Source organism: Leucoraja erinacea, unplaced genomic scaffold (genome assembly GCF_028641065.1).
Source record: "Leucoraja erinacea ecotype New England unplaced genomic scaffold, Leri_hhj_1 Leri_1000S, whole genome shotgun sequence".
Lineage (NCBI taxonomy): Eukaryota > Metazoa > Chordata > Chondrichthyes > Rajiformes > Rajidae > Leucoraja > Leucoraja erinaceus.
This window is the reverse complement of record NW_026575232.1, coordinates 27,501-52,736: the sequence shown is the minus strand read 5'-3', so window position 1 is coordinate 52,736 and position 25,236 is coordinate 27,501. Positions and strand designations below refer to the sequence as shown.

Genomic DNA, 25,236 nt, shown 5'->3' with positions numbered 1-25,236 from the left:
ATCTCCTCCAATCTTCTCAAATCTCCTCCCATCTTCTCCCCTCTCTCTCCTCAAATCTTCTCCAATTTTCTCAAATCTCCTCCCATCTCCTCAAATCTTCTCAAATCTCCTCCAATCTCCTCCAATCCCAATTTTCTCAAATCTCCTCCAATCTTCTCCCATCTCCTCAAATCTTCTCCAATCTCCTCCAATCTCCTCCCATCTCCTCCCATCTCCTCCCATCTTCTCCCATCTTCTCCCATCTTCTCAAATCTCTCTCCAAATCCCATCTCCTCCAATCTCCTCCAATCTCCTCCCATCTTCTCAAATCATCTCCTCCCATCTCCTCAATCTCCTCCAATCTTCTCAAATCTCCTCCAATCTTCTCCCAATCTCTTCTCCCATCTCCTCAAATCTTCTCCCCTTCTCAAATTTCTCAAATCTTCTCCCATTTTCTCAAATCTCCTCCAATTTTCTCAAATCTTCTCCCATCTCCTCTCATCTTTTCTCATCTCCTCCCATCTCCTCAAATCTCCTCACATCTTCTCCCCTCTCCTCCAATCTCCTCTCATCTTCTCCCCTCTCCTCCAATCCTCTCCCCTCTCCTCCAATCTCCTCCCATCTCCTCCAATCTCCTCCCATTTCTCAAATCTCCTCCAATCTTCTCAAATCCCATCTCTCCCATCTCCTCCAATCTCCTCCCATCTCTCCTCCAATCTCCTCCCATCTCCAATCTCATCTTCTCCCATCTCCTCCAATCTCCTCCCATCTCCTCAAATCTTCTCAAATCTCCTCCAATCTCCTCAAATCTTCTCCAATCTTCTCCAAATCTTCTCAAATTTTCTCAATCTCTTCTCCCATCTCCTCTCAAATCTTCTCCAAATTTTCTCAAATCTCCTCCCATCTTCTCAAATCTCCTCCCATCTTCTCCAATCTCCTCCCATCTTCTCAAATCTCCTCCAATCTTCTCAAATCTCCTCCTCCAATTTTCTCAAATCTCCTCCCATCTCCTCCCATCTTCTCCCACCTCCTCCCCGATGCAGCTGTGACGTGTGCGACCGTTCCTTTGCCCACTCCACCAAGCTCCTCGCCCACCGCTCCATCCACAGCGGCCACAAGCCCTTCCCCTGCCCGTCCTGTGGCCGATCCTACAACCGCCTGGACAACCTCCGCCGCCACCAACGCTCCCACCTGCTCCCCCCGCGCCTCCACCGCTGCCCGACCTGCGCCCGGACCTTCCCGGACTCCGCCCGGCTGAACCGGCATCAGGAGACGCACCGCGCGGGTTCGGTGGCGGGCGTACCCGGGGGAACGCCCCCAGCGCATCCGGGGAAACCCCACCGCTGCGCGGACTGTGGGCGCGGTTTCATCCGTGCGTCCCGACTCGCCGCCCACCGCTGCCAAACCGCCGACCGCCAAACCCACCGCTGCGCGGACTGCGGCCGCGCGTACAGCCGGGCCGAGAACCTCAAACGCCACCAACGGGCCCACGGGCGCCCGAAGCGGCCGTTATCCTGCCTGCTCTGCCGCAAGACCTTCAACCTCTTCTCCACCTTCCTCGCGCACCAGGCCTCGCACACGGGGGAGAAACCCTTCCGTTGTCCCGTCTGCGCCAAGTCCTTCGGCGTCCCCGCGTCCCTCCGCGCCCACCAGTCCATCCACACGGGCCACAAACCGTACCGCTGTTTGGCGTGCGGCAGCAGTTACAACCGCCTGGACAATCTGCGCCGCCATCAGCGCGGACACGGGCAGAGCGGCGGCGGAGACGGCGGAGACGGGGAGGGGGACGTGGAGGGAACTTTTCCACCCGCCGCCGCCGAAATCGCCGCTGCCTCCCCGCGCCCACGCCCCCGTTACCGCTGCGACCTCTGCGGCGAGACTTTCGCGCGCCCGGCGGCACTGTCTAGCCACCGTCTCGCCCACGTGGGGATGACCTTCCCCTGCGAGGCCTGCGGGGAAACATTCACCGACATGCCAGCCTTCCGCCTCCACCGACTGGCGCACGCACGCGCCGACCCTGACCCGTTGCCCGCGCCCTCCCCGTCTCGCGCCGCCCCGGATGTTGCCGTCTGCGGCGAGGCTTTCCCCGAGCTGTCTGGGCTGGAGGCTCACCGTCTGGTTCACCCAGACGTCTCCTACGAGTGCGATGTCTGCGAGGGCGAGACTTTCCCCAGCCTGTCTGGGCTGGAGGCCCACCGTCTGGGCCACTCAGACGTGTCTGTTGTCTGTGATGTCTGCGGGGAAACTTTCCCGGACCTGTCTAGCCTGCAGACGCACCGTCTAGACCACTCAGACGTGGCTGTTGTCTGTGATGTCTGCGGGGAAACTTTCCCGGACTTGTCCAGCCTGCAAACCCACCGTCTAGACCACTCAGACGTGGCCTTTGGCTGTGACACTTGCGGGGAGACATTCCCGGACTTGTCTAGCCTCGGGAAACACCGTCTAGCCCACCCAGACGTGACTGTCGAGTGCGGGGCCTGCGGGGAGACATTCACCGACCTGTCTAGCCTGCAGACGCACCGTCTGGTTCACTCAGACATGGCCGCCGTCTGTGACGTCTGCGGTGAGACGTTCCCGGACCTGTCTAGCCTGCAGACGCACCGCCTCTCCCACCCAGACGTGACTATCGACTGCGCCGTCTGCGGCGAGACGTTCCCCGACCTGTCTAGCCTCCAGACGCACAGTCTGGCCCACTCAGACGTCAGCTTCGAGTGCGACATTTGCAGCGAGTCTTTCCCCGACCTGTCTAGACTCGAAACGCACCGTCTGGGCCACCCAGACGTTTCCTTCGAGTGCGATGTCTGTCGTGAGACCTTCCCCGACCTGTCTAGACTGCAGACTCACCGTCTGGGGCATGCGGACGTTCGTTACGAATGCGACACTTGCGACGAAACCTTCCCCGACCTGTCTAGACTTCAGATTCACCGTCTCGCGCACGCAGACGTTCGTTACGAATGCGATGCTTGCGACGAAACCTTCCCCGACCTGTCTAGACTGCAGACTCACCGTCTGGCGCACGAGGACGTCACGTTCGAATGCGAGATCTGCAGCGAGTCTTTCCCCGACCTGTCTAGACTGCAGACTCACCGTCTGTGCCACGGTGGGGGCTCGCTGGAGGTGGGGGGGTTCCCAGACGCCGGGCGTCTCCCACCGGCGTATTCCTGCGCCGTTTGCGGACGGCGTTTCGCGAAAGCATCGTCGTTCCTCGCCCACCAAGCCGTACACACGGGTGCGAAATCGTTTCGCTGTCACGCCTGCCCGCGGAGTTACAACCGTCTAGACAACCTCCGCCGACACCAGCGTGTTCACCTGGGAGACCGCCCCTTCCGTTGCACGCTCTGCGGCGACGGTTTCACCTCCTCCGCGCTCCTGCGCTCGCACCGCTCCACCCACACGACCGTCCGCTGCCCCGACTGTGGCGACCCGCTGCCCCGCGCCACCTCCCGCCACCGTTGCCGCGGCTTCCGCTGCTCCTCCTGCGGCGCGCTCTTCGCCGACCGGCAGAGCTGCCGCGAGCACGCGGAGCTCCACCGGCGCCCGTCCCTCCAGTGCGGGGATTGCGGCGAGATTTTCAGCGAGCCGGGCGCTCTCTCCCGCCACCGGCTCTCCCACCGGCCCGAGTACCGCTGCCGGGAGTGCGGGGGAAAACGTTCGGGAAAGCCCACGGACTCTCCCGGCACCGCTGCGGCGGCGGCAACGGCAACGGCGGCAACAACCGGCCCAAACGGCGCATCGTGGCGCCGGCCGACCGTTCCTTCCGCTGCCAGGCGTGTCCGCGCAGCTACAACCGCCTCGACAACCTCCGACGTCACCAGCGTGTCCACTTGGGCGATCGCCCGTTTCGTTGCACGCTCTGCGGCGACGGTTTCGTTTCCTCCGCCGCCCTGCGCACCCACCGCACCGGACACGCCCGTGCCGGCGCCAACATCTGCCGGGCGTGCGGGCGGTCGTTCGCCAAGGCCGAGGACCTGGCTCAGCATCGCTGCGGCCGCTCGCTGCGCTGGGCGGTGGCGGGATCAGCGGCGGAAACGGCGGATGCGGCAAAGCCCCAGCCGTCGGAACAGCCCGCCCCCTCCTCCCCGCCCCCTCTCCCCCCCTCCCCCTCCCCGCAACCCGAGGGCGCGCGGTGCGAGGTTTGCGGCCTGCGCTTCCCCGACGCTTTCTCCCTCGCCTCCCACCGTCTTCTCCACGTCTGGGGCGAGGGCGAGGGGGATGGGGAGGTGGCGGAAGATGGGGAGGTGGTGGAAGAGGGAGAGGGAGAGGGGGAGGGGGCTCGCTGCCCAGATTGCGGGGACCCCATCCCAGACGAGACCGCCAGAGCCCAGCACCGGCTCCGACACGCCTGGGAGCGCCCGTTCCAGTGCGATGCTTGCGACCGCTCCTTCGCTGATTCCTCCGCCCTCACCGACCACCAGATGAGCCACGGGGAGGAGGTGGTGGAACTGGAGGAGGAGGAATTGGGGGAGGAGGAAGGCGGGGAGGAGGAGACGCCCCGCGCGGGTTCGTGGCAAGTCCCCGCCGTCCTGCGGCACCTCCCGGCGTGGGGCGGCGGCCTCTGCCGCTGCCAGGGCTGCGGCGAGCTCTTCGAGGACCCTTCGGCCCTGCAGGAGCACGTCAGGCTATCCCACGGGGAGGGGGACGGCAGCGGCGGCGGAAGCGGCGGCGCGGGCCGGGGAAAACCGTACGAATGCGAAATTTGCCGCAAGACTTTCGGCACCGGCGCGGCGCTCCGAGCCCACCAGACCATCCACACCGGCAAGAAGCCCTACGCTTGCCAAGTTTGTTCGCGCACTTACAACCGCCTCGACAACCTACGCCGCCACCAACACTCGCACGCCACGGTCAAAGCGGAGGGCGCCAAATCCGCCGACGAGCAACCGCCCGCTGACGAAGGTTCCGCGCCCTGTTAGGCCCCGACCGTCGACGAAGGGCCTGTTTATATATTTAAAATAAATTTATATATGTCTGTGTTCGACCGAATAGTTAGATCGATGTGTGAATGGAAATTTTCTCTTAATCTTTCTGATTGAATCTTCGAAACGAATATTCATTAAACATTTTTAAAATAATCAACGGTGGGTGGACTAATCGATAGATCCCGTCCGTCGCGAAAGAGTAACTCAGCCGGCGGGTCAGGCAGCATCTGTGTGCAGAATATTTTTAGAAGAATATAAAAGGGGATAAGTCTCCAGGTACGGACAGGATATTCACTTCGCGAAAGAGTAACTCAGCGGGCGGGTCAGGCAGCATCTGTGTGGAGGACATTTTTAGAAGAATATAAAAGGGGATAAGTCTCCGGGTCCGGACAGGATATTCACTTCGCGGAAGAGTAACTCAGCGGGCGGGTCAGGCAGCATCTGTGTGGAGAATGTTTGTGAAAAAATATAATTTTTATTAATATAAATTATATATCACATAAAATAAGTGTGAGGTGCTACACCTTGGCAGGAGAAATCAAAATAGGACGTACATGGTAAATGGTAGCGAATTGAAGAATGCAGTTGAATAGAGGGATCTGGGTATAACCGTGCATAGTTCCTTGAAGGTGGAATCTCATATAGATAGGGTGGTAAAGAAAGCTTTTGGTATGCTAGCCTTTATAAATCAGAGCATTGAGTATAGAAGCTGGGATGTAATGTTAAAAATGTACAAGGCATTGGTGAGACCAAATCTGGAGTATGGTGTACAATTTTGGTCGCCCAATTATAGGAAGGATGTCAACAAAATAGAGGGGGATCTACTAGAATGTTGCCCGGGTTTCAGCAACTAAGTTACAGAGATAGGTTGAATAAGTTAGGTCTTTATTCTCTGGAGCGCAGAAGGTTAAGGGGGGACCTGATAGAGGTCTTTAAAATGATGAGAGGGATAGACAGAGTTGATGTGGACAAGCTTTTCCCACTGAGAGTAGGGAAGATTCAAACAAGAGGACATGACTTCAGAATTAAGGGACAGAAGTTTAGGGGTAACATGAGGGGGAACTTCTTTACTCAGAGAGTGGTAGCGGTGTGGAATGAGCTTCCAGTGGAAGTGGTGGAGGCAGGTTCGTTGGTATCATTTAAAAATAAATTGGATAGGCATATGGATGAGAAGGGAATGGAGGGTTATGGTGTGAGTGCAGGCAGGTGGGACTGAGGGGAAAAAAATTTGTTCGGCACGGACTTGTAGGGCCGAGATGGCCTGTTTCCGTGCTGTAATTGTTATATGGTTATTATATGGTTAAAAGGGGATAAGTCTCCAGTTCCGGACAGGATATTCCCTTCGCGAAAGAGTAACTCAGCGGGCGGATCAGGCAGCATCTGTGGAGAACATGGATAGGTTGAGTCCAGGAGCAAAGAGGTCCTTCTGCAGTTGTACATGGCCCTGGTGAGACCACACCTGGAGTATTGTGTACAGTTTTGGTCCCCTAATTTGAGGAAGGACATTCTTGCTATTGAGGGAGCCCAGCGTAGGTTCACCAGGTTAATTCCCGGGATGGCGGGACTGTCATATGCTGAGAGAATGGAGCGGCTGTGGGCTTGTACACTCTGTGGAGTTTAGAAGGATGAGAGGGCATCTCATTGAAACATATATGTGAGATTGTTAAGGGTTTGGACACGCTAGAGGCAGGAAACATGTTCCCGATATTGGGGGAGTCCAGAACCAGGGGCCACACACATATATACACACACACACACAGTTTAAGAATAAGGGGTCGGCCATTTAGAACGGAGACGAGGAGAAACTTTTCCACCCAGAGAGTTGTGTGAATCTGTGGCCATTTGGGACTGAGATGAGAAACTTTTCCACACAGAGAGTTGTGTGAATCTGTGGGATTCTCTGCCTCAGAGGGTGGTGGAGGCCGGTTCTCTGGATACTTTCAAGAGAGAGCTAGATAGGGCACTTAAATATAGCGGAGTCAGGGGATATGGGGAGAAGGCAGGAACGGGGAACTGATTGGGGATGATCAGCCGTGATCACATTGAATGGCGGTGCTGGCTCGAAGGGCCAAATGGCCTCTACTCCTGCACCTATTGTCTATTGTTTAACTCAGCGGGTTGGGGTGGGACTAGTGTAGATGGGGCATGTTGGTCGGGGTGGGACTAGTGTAGATGGGGCATGTTGGTCGGGGTGGGACTAGTGTAGATGGGGCATGTTGGTCGGGGTGGGACTAGTGTAGACGGGGCATGTTGGTCGGGGTGGGACTAGTGTAGATGGGGCATGTTGGTCGGGGTGGGACTAGTGTAAATGGGGCATGTTGGGTCGGGGTGGGACTAGTGTAGACGGGGCATGTTGGTCGGGGGTGGGACTAGTGTAGATGGGGCAGGTGGGTCGGGGGGGGATGAGTGTAGACGGGGCATGTTGGTCGGGGTGGGACTAGTGTAGACGGGGCATGTTGGTCGGGGTGAGGACTAGTGTAGATGGGGCATGTTGGTCGGGGTGGGACTAGTGTAGATGGGGCATGTTGGTCGGGGGGGGGACTAGTGTAGATGGGGCATGTTGGTCGGGGTGGGACTAGTGTAGATGGGGCATGTTGGTCGGGGTGGGGCTAGTGTAGATGGGGCATGTTGGTCGGGGTGGGACTAGTGTAGACGGGGCATGTAGACGGGGCATGTTGGTCGGGGTGGGGCTAGTGTAGATGGGGCATGTTGGTCGGGGTGGGACTAGTGTAGACGGGGCATGTTGGTCGGGGTGGGACTAGTGTAGACGGGGCATGTTGGTCGGGGTGGGGCTAGTGTAGATGGGGCATGTTGGTCGGGGTGGGACTAGTGTAGACGGGGCATGTTGGTCGGGGGGGGACTAGTGTAGATGGGGCATGTTGGTCGGGGTGGGAAGTGTAGACGGGGCATGTTGGTCGGGTTTAAGGTGGGGAGGGGGAAAGATTTAATAGGGCAACATTCCCCACTTAGAAGGACACTCTTTGCATCTACCCGATCTATTCCACTCATGATTTTGTACACCTCTATAAGATCGCCCCTTATCCTCCTGCGCTCCAAGGAACGGTGGCCGATTAGGAAAAGGGGAGATGCAGCGAGACCTGGGTGTCATGGTACACCAGTCATTGAAAGTAGGCATGCAGGTGCAGCAGGCAGTGAAGAAAGCCAATGGTATGTTAGCATTCATAGCAAAAGGATTTGAGTCTAGGAGCAGGGAGGTTCTACTGCAGTTGTACAGGGTCTTGGTGAGACCACACCTGGAGTATTGCGTACAGTTTTGGTCTCCAAATCTGAGGAAAGACATTATTGCCATAGAGGGAGTGCAGAGAAGGTTCACCAGACTGATTCCTGGGATGTCAGGACTGTCTTATGAAGAAAGACTGGATAGACTCGGTTTATACTCTCTAGAATTTAGGAGATTGAGAGGGGATCTTATAGAAACTTACAAAATTCTTAAGGGGTTGGACAGGCTAGATGCAGGAAGATTGTTCCCGATGTTGGGGAAGTCCAGGACAAGGGGCACACACACACACACACACACACAGTTTAAGGATAAGAGACAGGTGAATTGATCATGGGGAACAAGGACATGGCAGACCAATTGAATAACTACTTTGGTTCTGTTTTCACTAAGGAAGACATAAATAATCCAGGCTAGATGCAGGAAGATTGTTCCCGATGTTGGGGAAGTCCAGGACAAGGGGTCACAGCTTAAGGATAAGGGGGAAATCCTTTAAAACCGAGATGAGAAGAACTTTTTTCACACAGAGAGTGGTGAATCTGTGGAACTCTCTGCCACAGAGGGTAGTTGAGGCCACACAGTTCATTGGCTATATTTAAGAGGGAGTTAGATGTGGCCCTTGTGGCTAAAGGGATCAGGGGGTATGGAGAGAAGGCAGGTACGGGATACTGAGTTGGATGATCAGCCATGATCATATTGAATGGTGAATGGTGCAGGCTCGAAGGGCCGAATGGCCTCTACTCCTGCACCTGTTGTCTATGTTTCTATGTAAAACTTCCGATTTAAACAAAGTCTAAATACTTACAATCTTAATTAAACACAATACACTTCACAATTAATTTCCTTACAACCACTTAGTTAAAATACTGTTACTTATGGATTACAAAGATTAAAGATGAGTTTTACCCCATTCTTACAAAGTGGTAACGACAAAGTTCTAATCACACAATTCCCAACTCCAAGCTCACAAAGGCCATATACTTGTCACACTTGATAAATTATAATTCCTCCTTTCCAAGCTCGGGTCTAGTTTCATTCTGAATTACAACCTCCTACTATCAGTGGAGGAAAGGAATGTAATGCTTCATCACTAAAAGCATTCTTCACCAACAAATGAAAGAGTATCAAGACTTGAGTTACTTTCTCAGTTCCTGGCAACGATAAGAAATCCTTTTGCAAAGGTCACACAACCATCATCTATGCCTGATCTTTTATCCCAACATAAACACATCTAAACAGCACAAACCATCTCACAGACTAGTATCTACCCTTGGTGCCTACAATCCAACATAGACAACCATAACTCGCCTTAATGACACAGCCAAACTCGGAGATGTGTCACAAAGGAAGAAGGATGGTGCCCATGTCATAGGTATGTTACAAAACCTACCTGAATCGTCATTGGGAATCTGCCCTCAGCCATGGTCGGCGATTTTGGAGCTGTTTGGAGGGGGCGGGTTTAAAACGCGATTTTTACTAGGCTGTTCTAATCGCAGATGTTCAGCCTAGTAAATCATTAACGAAAAATCGCTGCAAGACCCGGTCGCAAAAGGTATTATTAGTTTTATAGGCCTCGATAATATAGTTCTAATAGTTTTTAAATTACTGTCTCATTCCGCAACCTCTGGCAGCCCCAGGGTTTTATAAAGCAAACAATTAAAGGTATGTACCTTATTTTTACATTAAATGGGGCATATATATAACCCTGAATATCAAGTTATCTATAGCGAGTAGTTCATTTTGGGCTTTTTATATCCCGCAGTATTTTTCTCGGCATTTGAGGGCACTAATCCAGCGCGATGTCAACGTTCTAAACCAGCGCGTTCACATGAACCCACTACAAAGCCGATTTAAATGGGCATTTATTTACAGCAATTGAACACTAAATTCCTTCCATTTGGCCTATAAATTAATGTAAATTAGATATAAAAATCATGTTATATTGTGAATTATTTGTGAATAATCTTTGGACACTTAGGCTATTTAAAAATGTTAATCTTTCCTTAAGAAATGGGCCTTTGATTATCCAAGATCACAGCTTTTTTGTAATGTCCATTGAAAATCAATAGGGAACAAGATGCTAATTTCCGAGTATGAAAATGGCCATAACTTTTTTAATACTTGAGATATGAAAGTGAATTAGGTGTCAAATTAAACTTATTGTTATGCTTTATCTGATGGGATAAATTGCAGACTTGATTTTTTAAATCTCAAAATTATGTAACATTGCTACATGTCATGGAGAAAGATCCCATTAACAACCTCCATTATAAACACCAACCTAAACCAACTACACATTCTCACCGCATGATTGTTGCTCCAAAGCAATAAAGAAAGATATGCCTATCCAGATCACCCTTTCCATGTTATGACAAGCCTTCTGTTCTCCTGTGTGTGTTCTTTGTTCTTTATTTCTTTGTGGAGGCATGTATTTCTGAAAGCTCCAACTCCAAACCCTCCAAACATTTCGTTGTCTCTGTACACTGACAATGACAATTAAATTGAATCTCAATCCAAACCCTTCTCTTGCAACTTAACACAAGTTCCTTAACATAGAAACATAGACAACAGGTGCAGGAGTAGAGGCCATTCGGCCCTTCGAGCCTGCACCATTCGCCATTCAATATGATCATGGCTGATCATCCAACTCAGTATCCCGTACCTGCCTTCTCTCCATACCCCCTGATCCCTTTAGCCACAAGGGCCACATCTAACTCCCTCTTAAATATAGCCAATGAACTGTGTGTGGCCTCAACTACCCTCTGTGGCAGAGAGTTCCACAGATTCACCACTCTCTGTGTGAAAAAAGTTCTTCTCATCTCGGTTTTAAAGGATTTCCCCCTTATCCTTAAGCTGTGACCCCTTGTCCTGGACTTCCCCAACATCGGGAACAATCTTCCTGCATCTAGCCTGTCCAACCCCTTAAGAATTTTGTAAGTTTCTATAAGATCCCCCCCTCAATCTTCTAAATTCTAGAGAGTATAAACCAAGTCTATACAGTCTTTCTTCATATGAAAGTCCTGACATCCCAGGAATCAGTCTGGTGAACCGTCTCTGCACTCCCTCTATGGCAAGAATGTCCTTCCTCAGATTAGGAGACCAAAACTGTACGCAATACTCCAGGTGTGGTCTCACCAAGACCCTGTACAACTGCAGTAGAACCTCCCTGCTCCTAGACTCAACTCCTCTTGTTATAAAGGCCAACAGGCCAAAACTGTACACAATAGAAACATAGAAACATAGAAATTAGGTGCAGGAGTAGAGGCCATTCGGCCCTTCGAGCCTGCACCGCCATTCAATATGATCATGGCTGATCATCCAACTCAGTATCCCGTACCTGCCTTCTCTCCATACCCCCCGATCCCCTTAGCCACAAGGGCCACATCTAACTCCCTCTTAAATATAGCCAATGAACTGGCCTCAACTACCCTCTGTGGCAGAGAGTTCCAGAGATTCACCACGCTCTGTGTGAAAAAAGTTCTTCTCATCTCGGTTTTAAAGGATTTCCCCCTCATCCTTAAGCTGTGACCCCTTGTCCTGGACTTCCCCAACATCGGGAACAATCTTCCTGCATCTAGCCTGTCCAACCCCTTAAGAATTTTGTAAGTTTCTATAAGATCCCCTCTCAATCTTCTAAATTCTAGAGAGTATAAACCAAGTCTATCCAGTCTTTCTTCATAAGACAGTCCTGACATCCCAGGAATCAGTCTGGTGAACCGTCTCTGCACTCCCTCTATGGCAATAATGTCCTTCCTCAGATTTCGAGACCAAAACTGTACGCAATACTCCAGGTGTGGTCTCACCAAGACCCTGTACAACTGCACTAGAACCTCCCTGCTCCTAGACTCAACTCCTCTTGTTATGAAGGCCAACAGGCCAAAACTGCACACAATACTCCAGGTGTGGTCTCACCAAGACCCTGTACAACTGCAGAAGGACCTCTTTGCTCCTAGACTCAACTCCTCTTGTTATAAAGGCCAACAGGCCAAAACTGCACACAATACTCCAGGTGTGGTCTCACCAAGACCCTGTACAACTGCAGTAGAACCTCCCTGCTAATTAAAACCCCCTTAATTCCATTTTCCTTCCCAAAATACCCCTTTTAACCCCCCTTTCCCATTAAGACAAACATTATATACACACACACACACATATATATATATATATATATATATATATATATACACACACACACATATATATATATACACACACACACACACACACACATATACACACACACACATATATATATATACACACACATACACACACATACATACACACACACACACACATATATATACACACACACATATATATATACACACACACACACACATATATACACACACACACACACACACATATATATATACACACACACATACACACATATATATACACACACACACCTCTAGCGTGTCCAAACCCCTTAATAATCTCATATATGTTTCAATGAGATGCCCTCTCATCCTTCTAAACTCCACAGAGTGTACAAGCCCACAGCCGCTCCATTCTCTCAGCATATGACAGTCCCGCCATCCCGGGAATTCACCTGGTGAACCTACGCTGGGCTCCCTCAATAGCAAGAATGTCCTTCCTCAAATTAGGAGACCAAAACTGTACACAATACTCCAGGTGTGGTCTCACCAGGGCCCTGTACAACTGCAGAAGGACCTCTTTGCTCCTAGACTCAACTCCTCTTGTAATGAAGGCCAACAGGCCAAAACTGTACACAATACTCCAGGTGTGGTCTCACCAAGGGCCCTGTACAACTGCAGAAGGACCTCTTTGCTCCTAGACGGGTAGTTGAGGCCAGTTCATTGTCTATATTTAAGAGGGAGTTAGATGTGGCCCTTGTGGCTAAGGGGATCAGGGGGTATGGAGAGAAGGCAGGTACGGGATACTGAGTTGGATGATCAGCCATCTATATTGAATGGCGAATGGTGCATGCATTGGCTTTCTTCACTGCCTGCTGTACCTGCATGCTTACTTTCATGCCGTCTATATTCTGTTGTGCTGAAGCAAACCAAGGATTTCATTGCCGTATCTGAAAAAATATATGACTGTGAACTTTCTTGACTCTTGAGTTGTGAACCGCTCTGTGTCTCTTGTCTCTCTGTGTCTCCTTCCTCAAATTAGGGGACCAAAACTGTACACAATACTCCAGGTGTGGTCTCACCAGGACCCTGTACAACTGCAGAAGGATCTCTTTGCTCCTAGACTCAACTCCTCTTGTTATGAAGGCCAACAGGCCAAAACTGCACACAATACTCCAGGTGTGGTCTCACCAAGACCCTGTACAACTGCAGTAGAACCTCCCTGCTAATTAAAACCCCCTTAATTCCATTTTCCTTCCCAAAATACCCCCTTTAACCCCCCTTTCCCATTAAGACAAACATTATATACACACACACACACACACACACATATATATATACACACACACACACACACACACATACACACAACATCGGGAACATGTTTCCTGCCTCTAGCGTGTCCAAACCCTTAACAATCTCACATATATGTTTCAATGAGATGCCCTCTCATCCTTCTAAACTCCACAGAGTGTACAAGCCCACAGCCGCTCCATTCTCTCAGCATATGACAGTCCCGCCATCCCGGGAATTAACCTGGTGAACCTACGCTGGGCTCCCTCAATAGCAAGAATGTCCTTCCTCAAATTAGGGGACCAAAACTGTACACAATACTCCAGGTGTGGTCTCACCAAGACCCTGTACAACTGCAGAAGGACCTCTTTGCTCCTGGACTCAACTCCTCTTGTTATAAAGGCCAACAGGGGCCAAAACTGCAGACAATCAATGATACTAGAGGGGTTTTATGGGCCTTTGCACACAATACTCCAGGTGCGGGCCTCCCCTTTTGCACCTATTTCCAGTGTTTCTACGCGTCTATCGACCGTGTCCCTGCACGCCCGGACACCCCGGGGTGGGGCGGTGAAGATGCAACAGATAGAGTCGATGCACTCAGTGTTTTGGGGCCATTTACACAACAAATTGTGGATGGGATTTTCAAAGATGCTCTTGCAGAGGATGATTGACAGGTGAGATGGTGATTGACAGATGACGTTTTACCCCGGTGACGTCAACCTACCCCTACGTACTGCCCGGGTCTCGGTGACGTTTTACCCCGGTGACGTCAACCTACCCCTACGTATTACCCAGTTCTCGGTGACGTTTTAGCATCGGGGCATTTGCGTGGTGACGTTTTACCCCGGGCACTGTCGCGGGTGACGTCACCCCGCCCGACGTACTACCCGGGTCTCGGTGACGTTTTACCCCGTTACTGGCCCGGTGACGTCACCCCGCCCGACGTACTACACGGGTCTCGGTGACGTTTAACCCCGTTACTGGCCCGGTGACGTCAACCTATCCTACGTACTACGCGGGTCTCGGTGACGTTTAACCGCGGTGACGTCACCCCGCCTGACGTACTACCCTGGTCTCGGTGACGTTGTACCCCGTTACTGGCCGGGTGACGTCACCCCTCCCGACGTACTACCCGGGTCTCGGTGACGTTTTACCCCTGTACTGGTCCGGTGACGTCAGCCCTCCCGACGTACTACCCAGGTCCCGGTGACGTTTTACCCCGGTGACGTCAACCCATCCCGACGTACTACGCGGGTCCCGGTGACGTACTACCCCACACCGTCGCTGTCGGCCGCCATTTTGTCCGCCGCTCCGCCGCTCGCCGCTCGGGGGGGGGAAAAGGCCGGGACGGAGCGGGATAGGAGCGGCCGGGGCGGGGCCGAAGGGCGGCGGCGGGGAGAGGAGGAGGTGAGCGACCCACCGGGGGGGGGGAGGGGGCGGGGACGCGGTGTCGCCGGCGGAGACAAGGCGGGAGATACAGGGCTTGCACACGCGCGGGGGCGGCTGGGAAATATCGCCGCCATTACAGTGGGGAGCACAGAGAGGATTCTGGGACTTGTAGTCTGTTGAAGTGCATTATAGTCTATTATAGTGGAGTTATATAGAGCTATAGTGGATTATAGTTTGTTATAGTGGAATATAGTGGATTATAGTTTGTTATAGTGGAATATAGTGGATTATAGTTTGTTATAGTGGAATATAGTGGATTATAGTTTGTTATAGTGGAATATAGTGGATTATAGTTTGTTATAGTGGAATATAGTGGATTATAGTTTGTTATAGTGGAATATAGTGGATTATAGTTTGTTATAGTGGAATAATAGTGGATTATAGTGGAATATAGTGGATTATAGTTTGTTATAGTGGAATATAGTGGATTATAGTTTGTTATAGTGGATTATAGTTTGTTATAGTGGAATATAGTGGATTATAGTTTGTTATAGTGGAATATAGTGGATTATAGTTTGTTATAGTGGAATATAGTGGATTATAGTTTGTTATAGTGGAATATAGTGGATTATAGTTTGTTATAGTGGAATATAGTGGATTATAGTTTGTTATAGTGGAATATAGTGGATTATAGTTTGTTATAGTGGAATATAGTGGATTATAGTTTGTTATAGTGGAATATAGTGGATTATAGTTTGTTATAGTGGAATATAGTGGATTATAGTTTGTTATAGTGGAATATAGTGGATTATAGTTTGTTATAGTGGAATATAGTGGATTATAGTTTGTCTTATTGTGTTATATAGAGTTATATAGAGTTATAGTGTGTTATAATGTATTATATAGAGTTATATAGACTTGTAGTTTGTTGAAGTGCATTATAGTAGGTTATGGTGGAGTTATATAGAGCTATAGTGGATTATAGTTTGTTATAGTGGAATATAGTGTGTCTTATTGTATTATATAGAGTTATAGTGGGTTATAATGTGTTATATTGTGTTATATAGAATTATAGTGGGTTATCAGATTCAGATTCAGATTCAGATTCAATTTAATTGTCATTGTCAGTGTACAGTACAGAGACAACGAAATGCATTATAGTCCACTACAAGTCTATATAACTCTACAAGTCTACAAACACTGGAAATAGGTGCAAAAGGGAGGCCCGCACCTCGTGTATTATGTGCAAAGGCTCCTCTAGTATCATTGATTGTCTGCAGTTTTGGCCTGTTGGCATTCATAACAAAAGGATTTGAGTCTAGGAGCAGGGAGGTTCTACTGCAGTTGTACAGGGTCTTGGTGAGACCACACCTGGAGTATTGCGTACAGTTTTGGTCTCCAAATCTGAGGAAAAGACATTCTTGCCATAGAGGGAGTACAGAGAAGGTTCACCAGACTGATTCCTGGGATGTCAGGACTGTCTTATGAAGAAAGACTGGATAGACTTGGTTTATACTCTCTAGAATTTAGAAGATTGAGAGGGGATCTTATAGAAACTTACAAAATTCTTAAGGGGTTGGACAGGCTAGATGCAGGAAGATTATAGTGGGTTATAGTGGATTATAGTGTGTTATATAGACTTGTAGTGTGTTATAGTCTGTTATATTGTGTTATATAGAGTTATATAGACTTGTAGTGGGTTATAGTCTGTTATATTGTGTTATATAGATTTATACAGATTTACAGTGGATTATAGTGTGTTATATTGTATTATATAGAGTTATATAGACTTGTAGTGGATTATATAGACTTGTATAGACTTGTAGTGGGTTATAGTGTGTTATATTATATAGTTATATAGACTTGTAGTGGGTTATAGTTTGTTATATTGTATTATATAGAATTATATAGACTTGTAGTGGGTTATAGTGTGTTCTATTGTGTTATATAGAGTTATATAGACTTGTAGTGGGTTATAGTGTGTTATATTGTGTTATATAGAGTTATATAGACTTGTAGTGGGTTATAGTGGATTATATAGAGTTATATAGACTTGTAGTGGGTTATAGTGTGTTATATTGTGTTATATAGAGTTATATAGACTTGTAGTGGGTTATAGTGTGTTATATTGTGTTATATAGAGTTATATAGACTTGTAGTGGGTTATAGTGTGTTCTATTGTGTTATATAGAGTTATATAGACTTGTAGTGGGTTATAGTGTGTTATATTGTGTTATATAGAGTTATATAGACTTGTAGTGGGTTATAGTGTGTTATATTGTGTTATATAGAGTTATATAGACTTGTAGTGGATTATAGTGTGTTATATTGTGTTATATAGAGTTATATAGACTTGTAGTGGATTATAGTGTGTTATATTGTGTTATATAGAGTTATATAGACTTGTAGTTTGTTATATGGAATTATAGTGGGTCATAGTCGGTTATAGTGGATTATATAGATTTATACAGATTTACAGTGGATTATAATGTGTTGTATTGTATTATATAGACTTGTAGTGGATTATAGTGTGTTATATTGTATTATATTAACTTGTATAGACTTGTAGTGGATTATAGTGTGTTATAGTGTGTTATATAGAGTTACAGTGGATTATAGTCTGTTATAGTGGATTATGTAGAGGGTTATAGTCTGTTATATAGAGTTATAAAGACTTGTAGTGGGTTATAGTGTATTATATTGTATTATATAGAGTTATATAGACGTAGTGGATTATATAGAGTTATATAGACTTGTAGTGGATTATATAGAGTTATATAGACTTGTAGTGGGTTATATAGAGTTATATACACTTGTAGTGTATTATATAGAGTTATATAGACTTGTAGTGGGTTATATAGAGTTATATACACTTGTAGTGGATTATATAGAGTTATATAGACTTGTAGTGGGTTATATATAGAGTTATATAGACTTGTAGTGGATTATATAGAGTTATATAGACTTGTAGTGGATTATATAGAGTTATATAGACTTGTAGTGTGTTATAGTGTGTTATATAGACTTGTAGTGTATTATATAGAGTTATATAGACTTGTAGTGGGTTATATAGAGTTATATAGACTTGTAGTGTATTATATAGAGTTATATAGACTTGTAGTGGATTATATAGAGTTATATAGACTTGTAGTGGGTTATATAGAGTTATATAGACTTGTAGTGGGTTATATAGAGTTATATACACTTGTAGTGTATTATATAGAGTTATATAGACTTGTAGTGGGTTATATAGAGTTATATAGACTTGTAGTGTATTATATAGAGTTATATAGACTTGTAGTGGATTATATAGAGTTATATAGACTTGTAGTGGATTATATAGAGTTATATAGACTTGTAGTGGGTTATATATAGAGTTATATAGACTTGTAGTGGATTATATAGAGTTATATAGACTTGTAGTGGATTATATAGAGTTATATAGACTTGTAGTGGATTATATAGAGTTATTTAGACTTGTAGTGGGTTATATAGAGTTATATAGACTTGTAGTGGGTTATATAGAGTTATATAGACTTGTAGTGGGTTATATAGAGTTATATAGACTTGTAGTGGGTTATATAGAGTTATATAGACGTAGTGGATTATATAGAGTTATATAGACGTAGTGGATTATATAGAGTTATATAGACTTGTAGTGGGTTATATAGAGTTATATAGACTTGTAGTGGGTTATATAGAGTTATATAGACTTGTAGTGGGTTATATAGAGTTATATAGACTTGTAGTGGGTTATATAGAGTTATATAGACGTAGTGGATTATATAGAGTTATATAGACTTGTAGTGGATTATAGTGGAATATATAGACCTAGTGGATTATATAGAGTTATATAGACCTGTAGTCTGTTGAAGTGCATTATAGTGGGTTATAATTTGGAATATAGTTTGTTATAGTGGATTATATAGACTTGTAGTGGGTTATAGTGGGTTATATAGAGTTATATAGATTTATATAGACTTGAAGTGTGTTATAGTGTGTTATATAGAGTTGTAGTGTGTTATAGTGTGTTATAGTGTGTTATATAGTGTTGTAGTGTGTTATAGTGTGTTATAGTGTGTTATAGTGTGTTGTAGTGTGTTATAGTGTGTTATATAGAGTTATATAGACTTATAGTGGGTTATAGTGTGTTATATAGAGTTATATACACTTGTGTATTATCAGATTCAGATTCAATTTAATTGTCATTGTCAGTGTACAGTACAGAGACAACGAAATGCATTATATAGAGTTATATAAACTTGTAGTGGATTATAGTTTGTTATAGTGTGTTCTATTGTGTTATATAGAGTTATATAGACTTGTAGTGGATTATAGTGTGTTATATTGTGTTATATAGAGTTATATAGACTTGTAGTGGGTTATAGTGTGTTATATTGTGTTATATAGAGTTATATAGAGTTATATAGTGGGTTATAGTGTGTTATATAGAGTTATATAAACTTGTAGTGGGTTATAGTGTGTTATATTGTGTTATATAGAGTTATATAGTGTTATATAGTGGGTTATAGTGTGTTATATAGAGTTATATAGACTTGTAGTGGATTATATAGACTTGTAGTGTGTTATAGAAACATAGAAACAAAGAAATGAGGTGCAGGAGTAGGCCATTCGGCCCTTCGAGCCTGCACCATTCGCCATTCAATATGATCATGGCTGATCATCCAACTCAGTATCCCGTACCTGCCTTCTCTCCATACCCCCTGATCCCTTTAGCCACAAGGGCCACATCTAACTCCCTCTTAAATATAGCCAATGAACTGTGGCCTCAACTACCCTCTGTGGCAGAGAGTTATGTTGTATTATATATAGTTATATAGATTTGTAGTGGGTTATAGTGTGCTATAGTGTGTTATATAGACTTGTATAGAGTTATAGTGGATTATAGTTTGTTATAGTGGGTTATATTGTCTTATATAGAGTTGTAGTGGGTTATATGGAGTTATAGTGTAGTATATAGAGTTATATAGACTTGTAGTGGATTATATAGAGTTATATAGACTTGTAGTGGATTATATAGAGTTATATAGACTTGTAGTGGATTATATAGAGTTATATAGACTTGTAGTGGATTATATAGAGTTATATAGACTTGTAGTGGATTATATAGAGTTATATAGACTTGTAGTGGGTTATATAGAGTTATATAGACTTGTAGTGGATTATATAGAGTTATATAGACTTGTAGTGGGTTATAGTGTGTTATAGTGGAGTTATAGTGTATTATATAGAGTTATATAGGCGTGTAGTGGGTTATAGTGGAATATAGTGGGTTATAGTTTGTCTTATTGTATTATATAGACTTATATAGACTTGTAGTTTGTTGAAGTGCATTATAGTGGAATATAGTGTGTTGTATAGACTTGTAGTGGGTTATAGTGGATTATAGTGGAATATATAGACCTAGTGGATTATATAGAGTTATATAGACTTGTAGTGGATTATAGTTTGTTATAGTGGATTATATTGTGTTATATAGAGTTATATAGACTTGTAGTGGAGTTATAGTGTATTATATAGAGTTATATAGAGTTATATAGACTTGTAGTGGGTTATAGTGTGTTATATTGTGTTATATAGAGTTATATAGACTTGTAGTGGGTTATAGTGTGTTATATAGAGTTATATAGACTTGTAGTGGATTATAGTGTGTTATATAGAGTTATAGTGGTTTATATTGTGTTACATAGAGTTATGTAAACTTGTAGTGGGTTATAGTGGATTATATAGAGTTATATAGAGTTATAGTGGATTATAGTCTGTTATATAGACTTATATAGAGTTGTAGTGTGTTATATTGTGTTATATAGAGTTATATAGACTTGTAGTGGGTTATAGTGTGTTATATTGTGTTATATAGAGTTATATAGACTTGTAGTGGGTTATAGTGTGTTATATTGTGTTATATAGAGTTATATAGACTTGTAGTGGGTTATAGTGTGTTATAGTGTTATATAGGTTATAGTGTGTTATATTGTGTTATATAGAGTTATATAGACTTGTAGTGGGTTATATAGAGTTATATAGACTTGTAGTGGGTTATAGTGGATTATATAGAGTTATATAGACTTGTAGTGTATTATATAGAGTTATATAGACTTGTAGTGTATTATATAGGGTTATATAGACTTGTAGTGGGTTATATAGAGTTATATAGATTTGTAGTGAATTATATAGAGTTATATAGACTTGTAGTGGATTATATAGAGTTATATAGACTTGTAGTGGGTTATATAGAGTTATATAGACTTGTAGTGAATTATATAGAGTTATATAGACTTGTAGTGGATTATATAGAGTTATATAGACTTGTAGTGGGTTATATATAGTTATATAGACTTGTAGTGGGTTATATAGAGTTATATAGACTTGTAGTGGGTTATATAGAGTTATATAGACTTCTCCCGCCCGAGTTGCGGGGTTGAAGAGCTCCTGGAGCGGGGCCTGCCATCACTGCCCCGCGCGGCTTGGAATGGCCGCGGGACTCTGCGAGCGCACGCCGGGGGCTCTAACACCAAGACCCGGTGTGCGACCTCGCACCACCCGGCGTGGCTTTAATGGCCGCGGGACAATCGCCATCGCCAGCCGGGGGCTTTGACTTTGACATTGGGGGGGGGAGAGTGCAGTGGAGAGATAAGTTTTTTTGGCCTTCCATCACAGCGATGTGGTGGATGTTTATGTAAATTATGTTGTGTCTTGGGTCTATGTGTTTGTAATGTATGGCTGCAGAAACGGCATTTGGTTTGGACCTCAAGGGGTCAAAATGACAAATAAATTGACTCTTGACTCTCTTCATATAGACTTGTAGTGGATTATATAGAGTTTATAGTGGTAGTGATTATATAGACCTAGTGGATTATATATAGAGTTATATAGACTTGTAGTGGATTATAGTGTGTTATATATTATATAACCCACTGTAACTCTATATAACCCACTGTAACTCTATATAACCCACTAGGGGAGAGAGAGGGGAGGGAGAGGGGGAGGTGGAGGGAGAGAGGGGGAAAGTTTTGGAAACTTTTGGAAAAGTTTTTTAAGAGTTTTGAAAAGTTTAGGAGAGTTGGAAAAGTTTCCGAAAGTTTTGAATAAGTTTTGGAAAGTGAGAGATGGAGAGGGAGATAGAAACATAGAAACATAGACAACAGGTGCAGGAGTAGAGGCCATTCGGCCCTTCGAGCCTGCACCATTCGCCATTCAATATGATCATGGCTGATCATCCAACTCAGTATCCCGTACCTGCCTTCTCTCCATACCCCCTGATCCCTTTAGCCACAAGGGCCACATCTAACTCCCTCTTAAATATAGCCAATGAACTGTGTGGCCTCAACTACCCTCTGTGGCAGAGAGTTCCACAGATTCACCACTCTCTGTGTGAAAAAAGTTCTTCTAATCTCCGTTTTAAAGGATTTCCCCCTTATCCTTAAGCTGTGACCCCTTGTCCTGGACTTCCCCAACATCGGGAACAATCTTCCTGCATCTAGCCTGTCCAACCCCTTAAGAATTTTGTAAGTTTCTATAAGATCCCCTCTCAATCTTCTAAATTCTAGAGAGTATAAACCAAGTCTATCCAGTCTTTCTTCATAAGACAGTCCTGACATCCCAGGAATCAGTCTGGTGAACCGTCTCTGCACTCCCTCTATGGCAAGAATGTCCTTCCTTGTGTGTTATAGTGTGTTATAGTGGATTATATTGTGTTATATAGATTTATATAGAGTTGTAGTGGGTTATAATGTATTATATAGATTTATATCGACTTGTAGTGGGTTATAGTGTGTTATATAGAGTTATAGTGTGTTATGTTGTATTATATAGAGTTATATAGACTTGTAGTGGGTTATAGTGTATTATGTAGAGTTATATAGACTTGTAGTGGGTTATAGTGTATTATGTAGAGTTATATAGACTTGTAGTGGGTTATAGTGTATTATGTAGAGTTATATAGAGTTGTAGTGGGTTATATGTAGTTATAGTGGACTATAGTGTGTTATATTGTATTATATATAGTTATATAGACTTGTAGTGGGTTATAGTGTGTTATGTTGTATTATATAGTTATATAGACTTGTAGTGGATTATAGTGTGTTATATAGACTTGTAGTGTATTATATAGAGTTATATAGACTTGTAGTGGATTATAGTGTATTATATAGACTTGTAGTGGATTATATAGAGTTATATAGAGTCGTGGTGGATTATATAGACTTATATAGACTTGTAGTGGATTATATAGAATTATATAGACTTGTAGTGGGTTATATAGAGTTATATAGACTTGTAGTGGATTATATAGAGTTATATAGACTTGTAGTGGATTATATAGAGTTATATAGACTTGTAGTGGATTATAGTGTATTATATAGACTTGTAGTGGATTATATAGAGTTATATAGAGTCGTGGTGGATTATATAGACTTATATAGACTTGTAGTGGATTATATAGAATTATATAGACTTGTAGTGGGTTATAGTGTGCTATATTATATTATATAGTTATATATAACCCACTGTAACTCTATATAACCCCCTATAAAACTCAATATAAAACTCAAATCAGTCCGGCTGCCGTCCGCCTGCCGTCCGGCTGCATTTCTTCCTTTGATTCATCGCCACGCCCAATCCAGACGCTCAATCTCCGAGATATTTTCCATTCCGGTAGAGATTTCGCTTTCCTTTCTAAGTATCCGCTCCTCATTTCATTTCGTCGTGTTGAAGGGCACGTTTTTAATCAAATCCTTCTCCACGCCCCCCCCCCCCCCCCCCAAGTATTTCAAAAATAAACGGGCTTCTCCATTTACATGTCAGCTTCCAACACACTTCGAAACGAAGTTGCAACACAGGAACACTCTGAACTTTTCACTGCTGCAGCAGGCAGGGGAGGGCTGGAATCTTACATTTGGGAACGGGCTCAGTTCCAATGGAGGAGACGGGTGCATGGTGGAATATTGGGTTGGGGGATCACACCATTGGGGGAGCAGACCCAACGGGTCTGCACTTGGTCCAGTAACCCACTGTAACTCTATAAGTCTATAAGTTATATTGTATTATATAGAGTTATATAGACTTGTAGTGGATTATATAGAGTTATATAGACTTGTAGTGGATTATATAGAGTTATATAGACTTGTAGTGGATTATATAGAGTTATATAGACTTGTAGTGGGTTATATAGAGTTATATAGACTTGTAGTGGATTATATAGAGTTATATAGACTTGTAGTGTGTTATATAGAGTTATATAGACTTGTAGTGGGTTATATAGAGTTATATAGACTTGTAGTGGATTATATAGAGTTATATAGACTTGTAGTGGGTTATATAGAGTTATATAGACTTGTAGTGGGTTATATAGAGTTATATAGACTTGTAGTGGGTTATATAGAGTTATATAGACTTGTAGTGGGTTATATAGAGTTATATAGACGTGTAGTGGATTATATAGAGTTATATAGACTTGTAGTGGATTATATAGAGTTATATAGACTTGTAGTGGATTATATAGAGTTATATAGACTTGTAGTGGGTTATATAGAGTTATATAGACTTGTAGTGGGTTATATAGAGTTATATAGACTTCTCCCGCCCGAGTTGCGGGGTTGAAGAGCTCCTGGAGCGGGGCCTGACATCACTGCCCCGCGCGGCTTGGAATGGCCGCGGGACTCTGCGAGCGCACGCCGGGGGCTCTAACACCAAGAACCGCTGTGCGACCTCGCATCACCCGGCGTGGCATTAATGGCCGCGGGACAATCGCCATCGCCAGCCGGGGGCTTTGACTTTGACTCTGACATCGGGGGGGGGGGGGGGGAGATAGGTTTTTTTGGCCTTCCATCACAGCGATGTGGTGGATGTTTATGTAAATCATGTTGTGTCTGGGGTCTATTTGTTGTAATGTATGGCTGCAGAAACGGCATTTCGTTTGGACCTCAAGGGGTCAAAATGACAATTAAATTGACTCTTGACTCTCTTGATATAGACTTGTAGAGAGGGGGAAAGTTTTGGAAACTTTTGGAAACTTTTGGAAAAGTTTTTTAAGAGTTTTGAAAAGTTTCGGACAGTTGCAAAAGTTTCCGAAAGTTTTGAATAAGTTTTGGTAAGTGAGAGAGGGAGAGAGGGAGATAGAAACATAGAAACATAGAAATTAGGTGCAGGAGTAGAGGCCATTCGGCCCTTCGAGCCTGCACCATTCGCCATTCAATATGATCATGGCTGATCATCCAACTCAGTATCCTGTACCTGCCTTCTCTCCATACCCCCTGATCCCTTTAGCCACAAGGGCCACATCTAACTCCTCTTAAAT

General features: G+C 44.9%; 1 protein-coding gene across 1 annotated transcript in view; it reads left to right on the top strand.

The window, feature by feature from the left end:
* Nucleotides 1-1,005: 1,005 nt before the first annotated feature.
* LOC129715086 (uncharacterized) overlaps nt 1,006-25,236 on the top strand; it is a gene marked incomplete at its 5' end in the record, with an annotated part of 31,048 nt that continues 6,817 nt past the window's right edge. Inside the window, 2 exons of the mRNA XM_055664942.1 lie at nt 1,006-4,396; nt 4,492-4,884. Of these exons, the coding sequence (XP_055520917.1) occupies nt 1,006-4,396; nt 4,492-4,884 (3,784 nt within the window). The remainder of the gene's footprint in view (nt 4,397-4,491; nt 4,885-25,236) is intronic.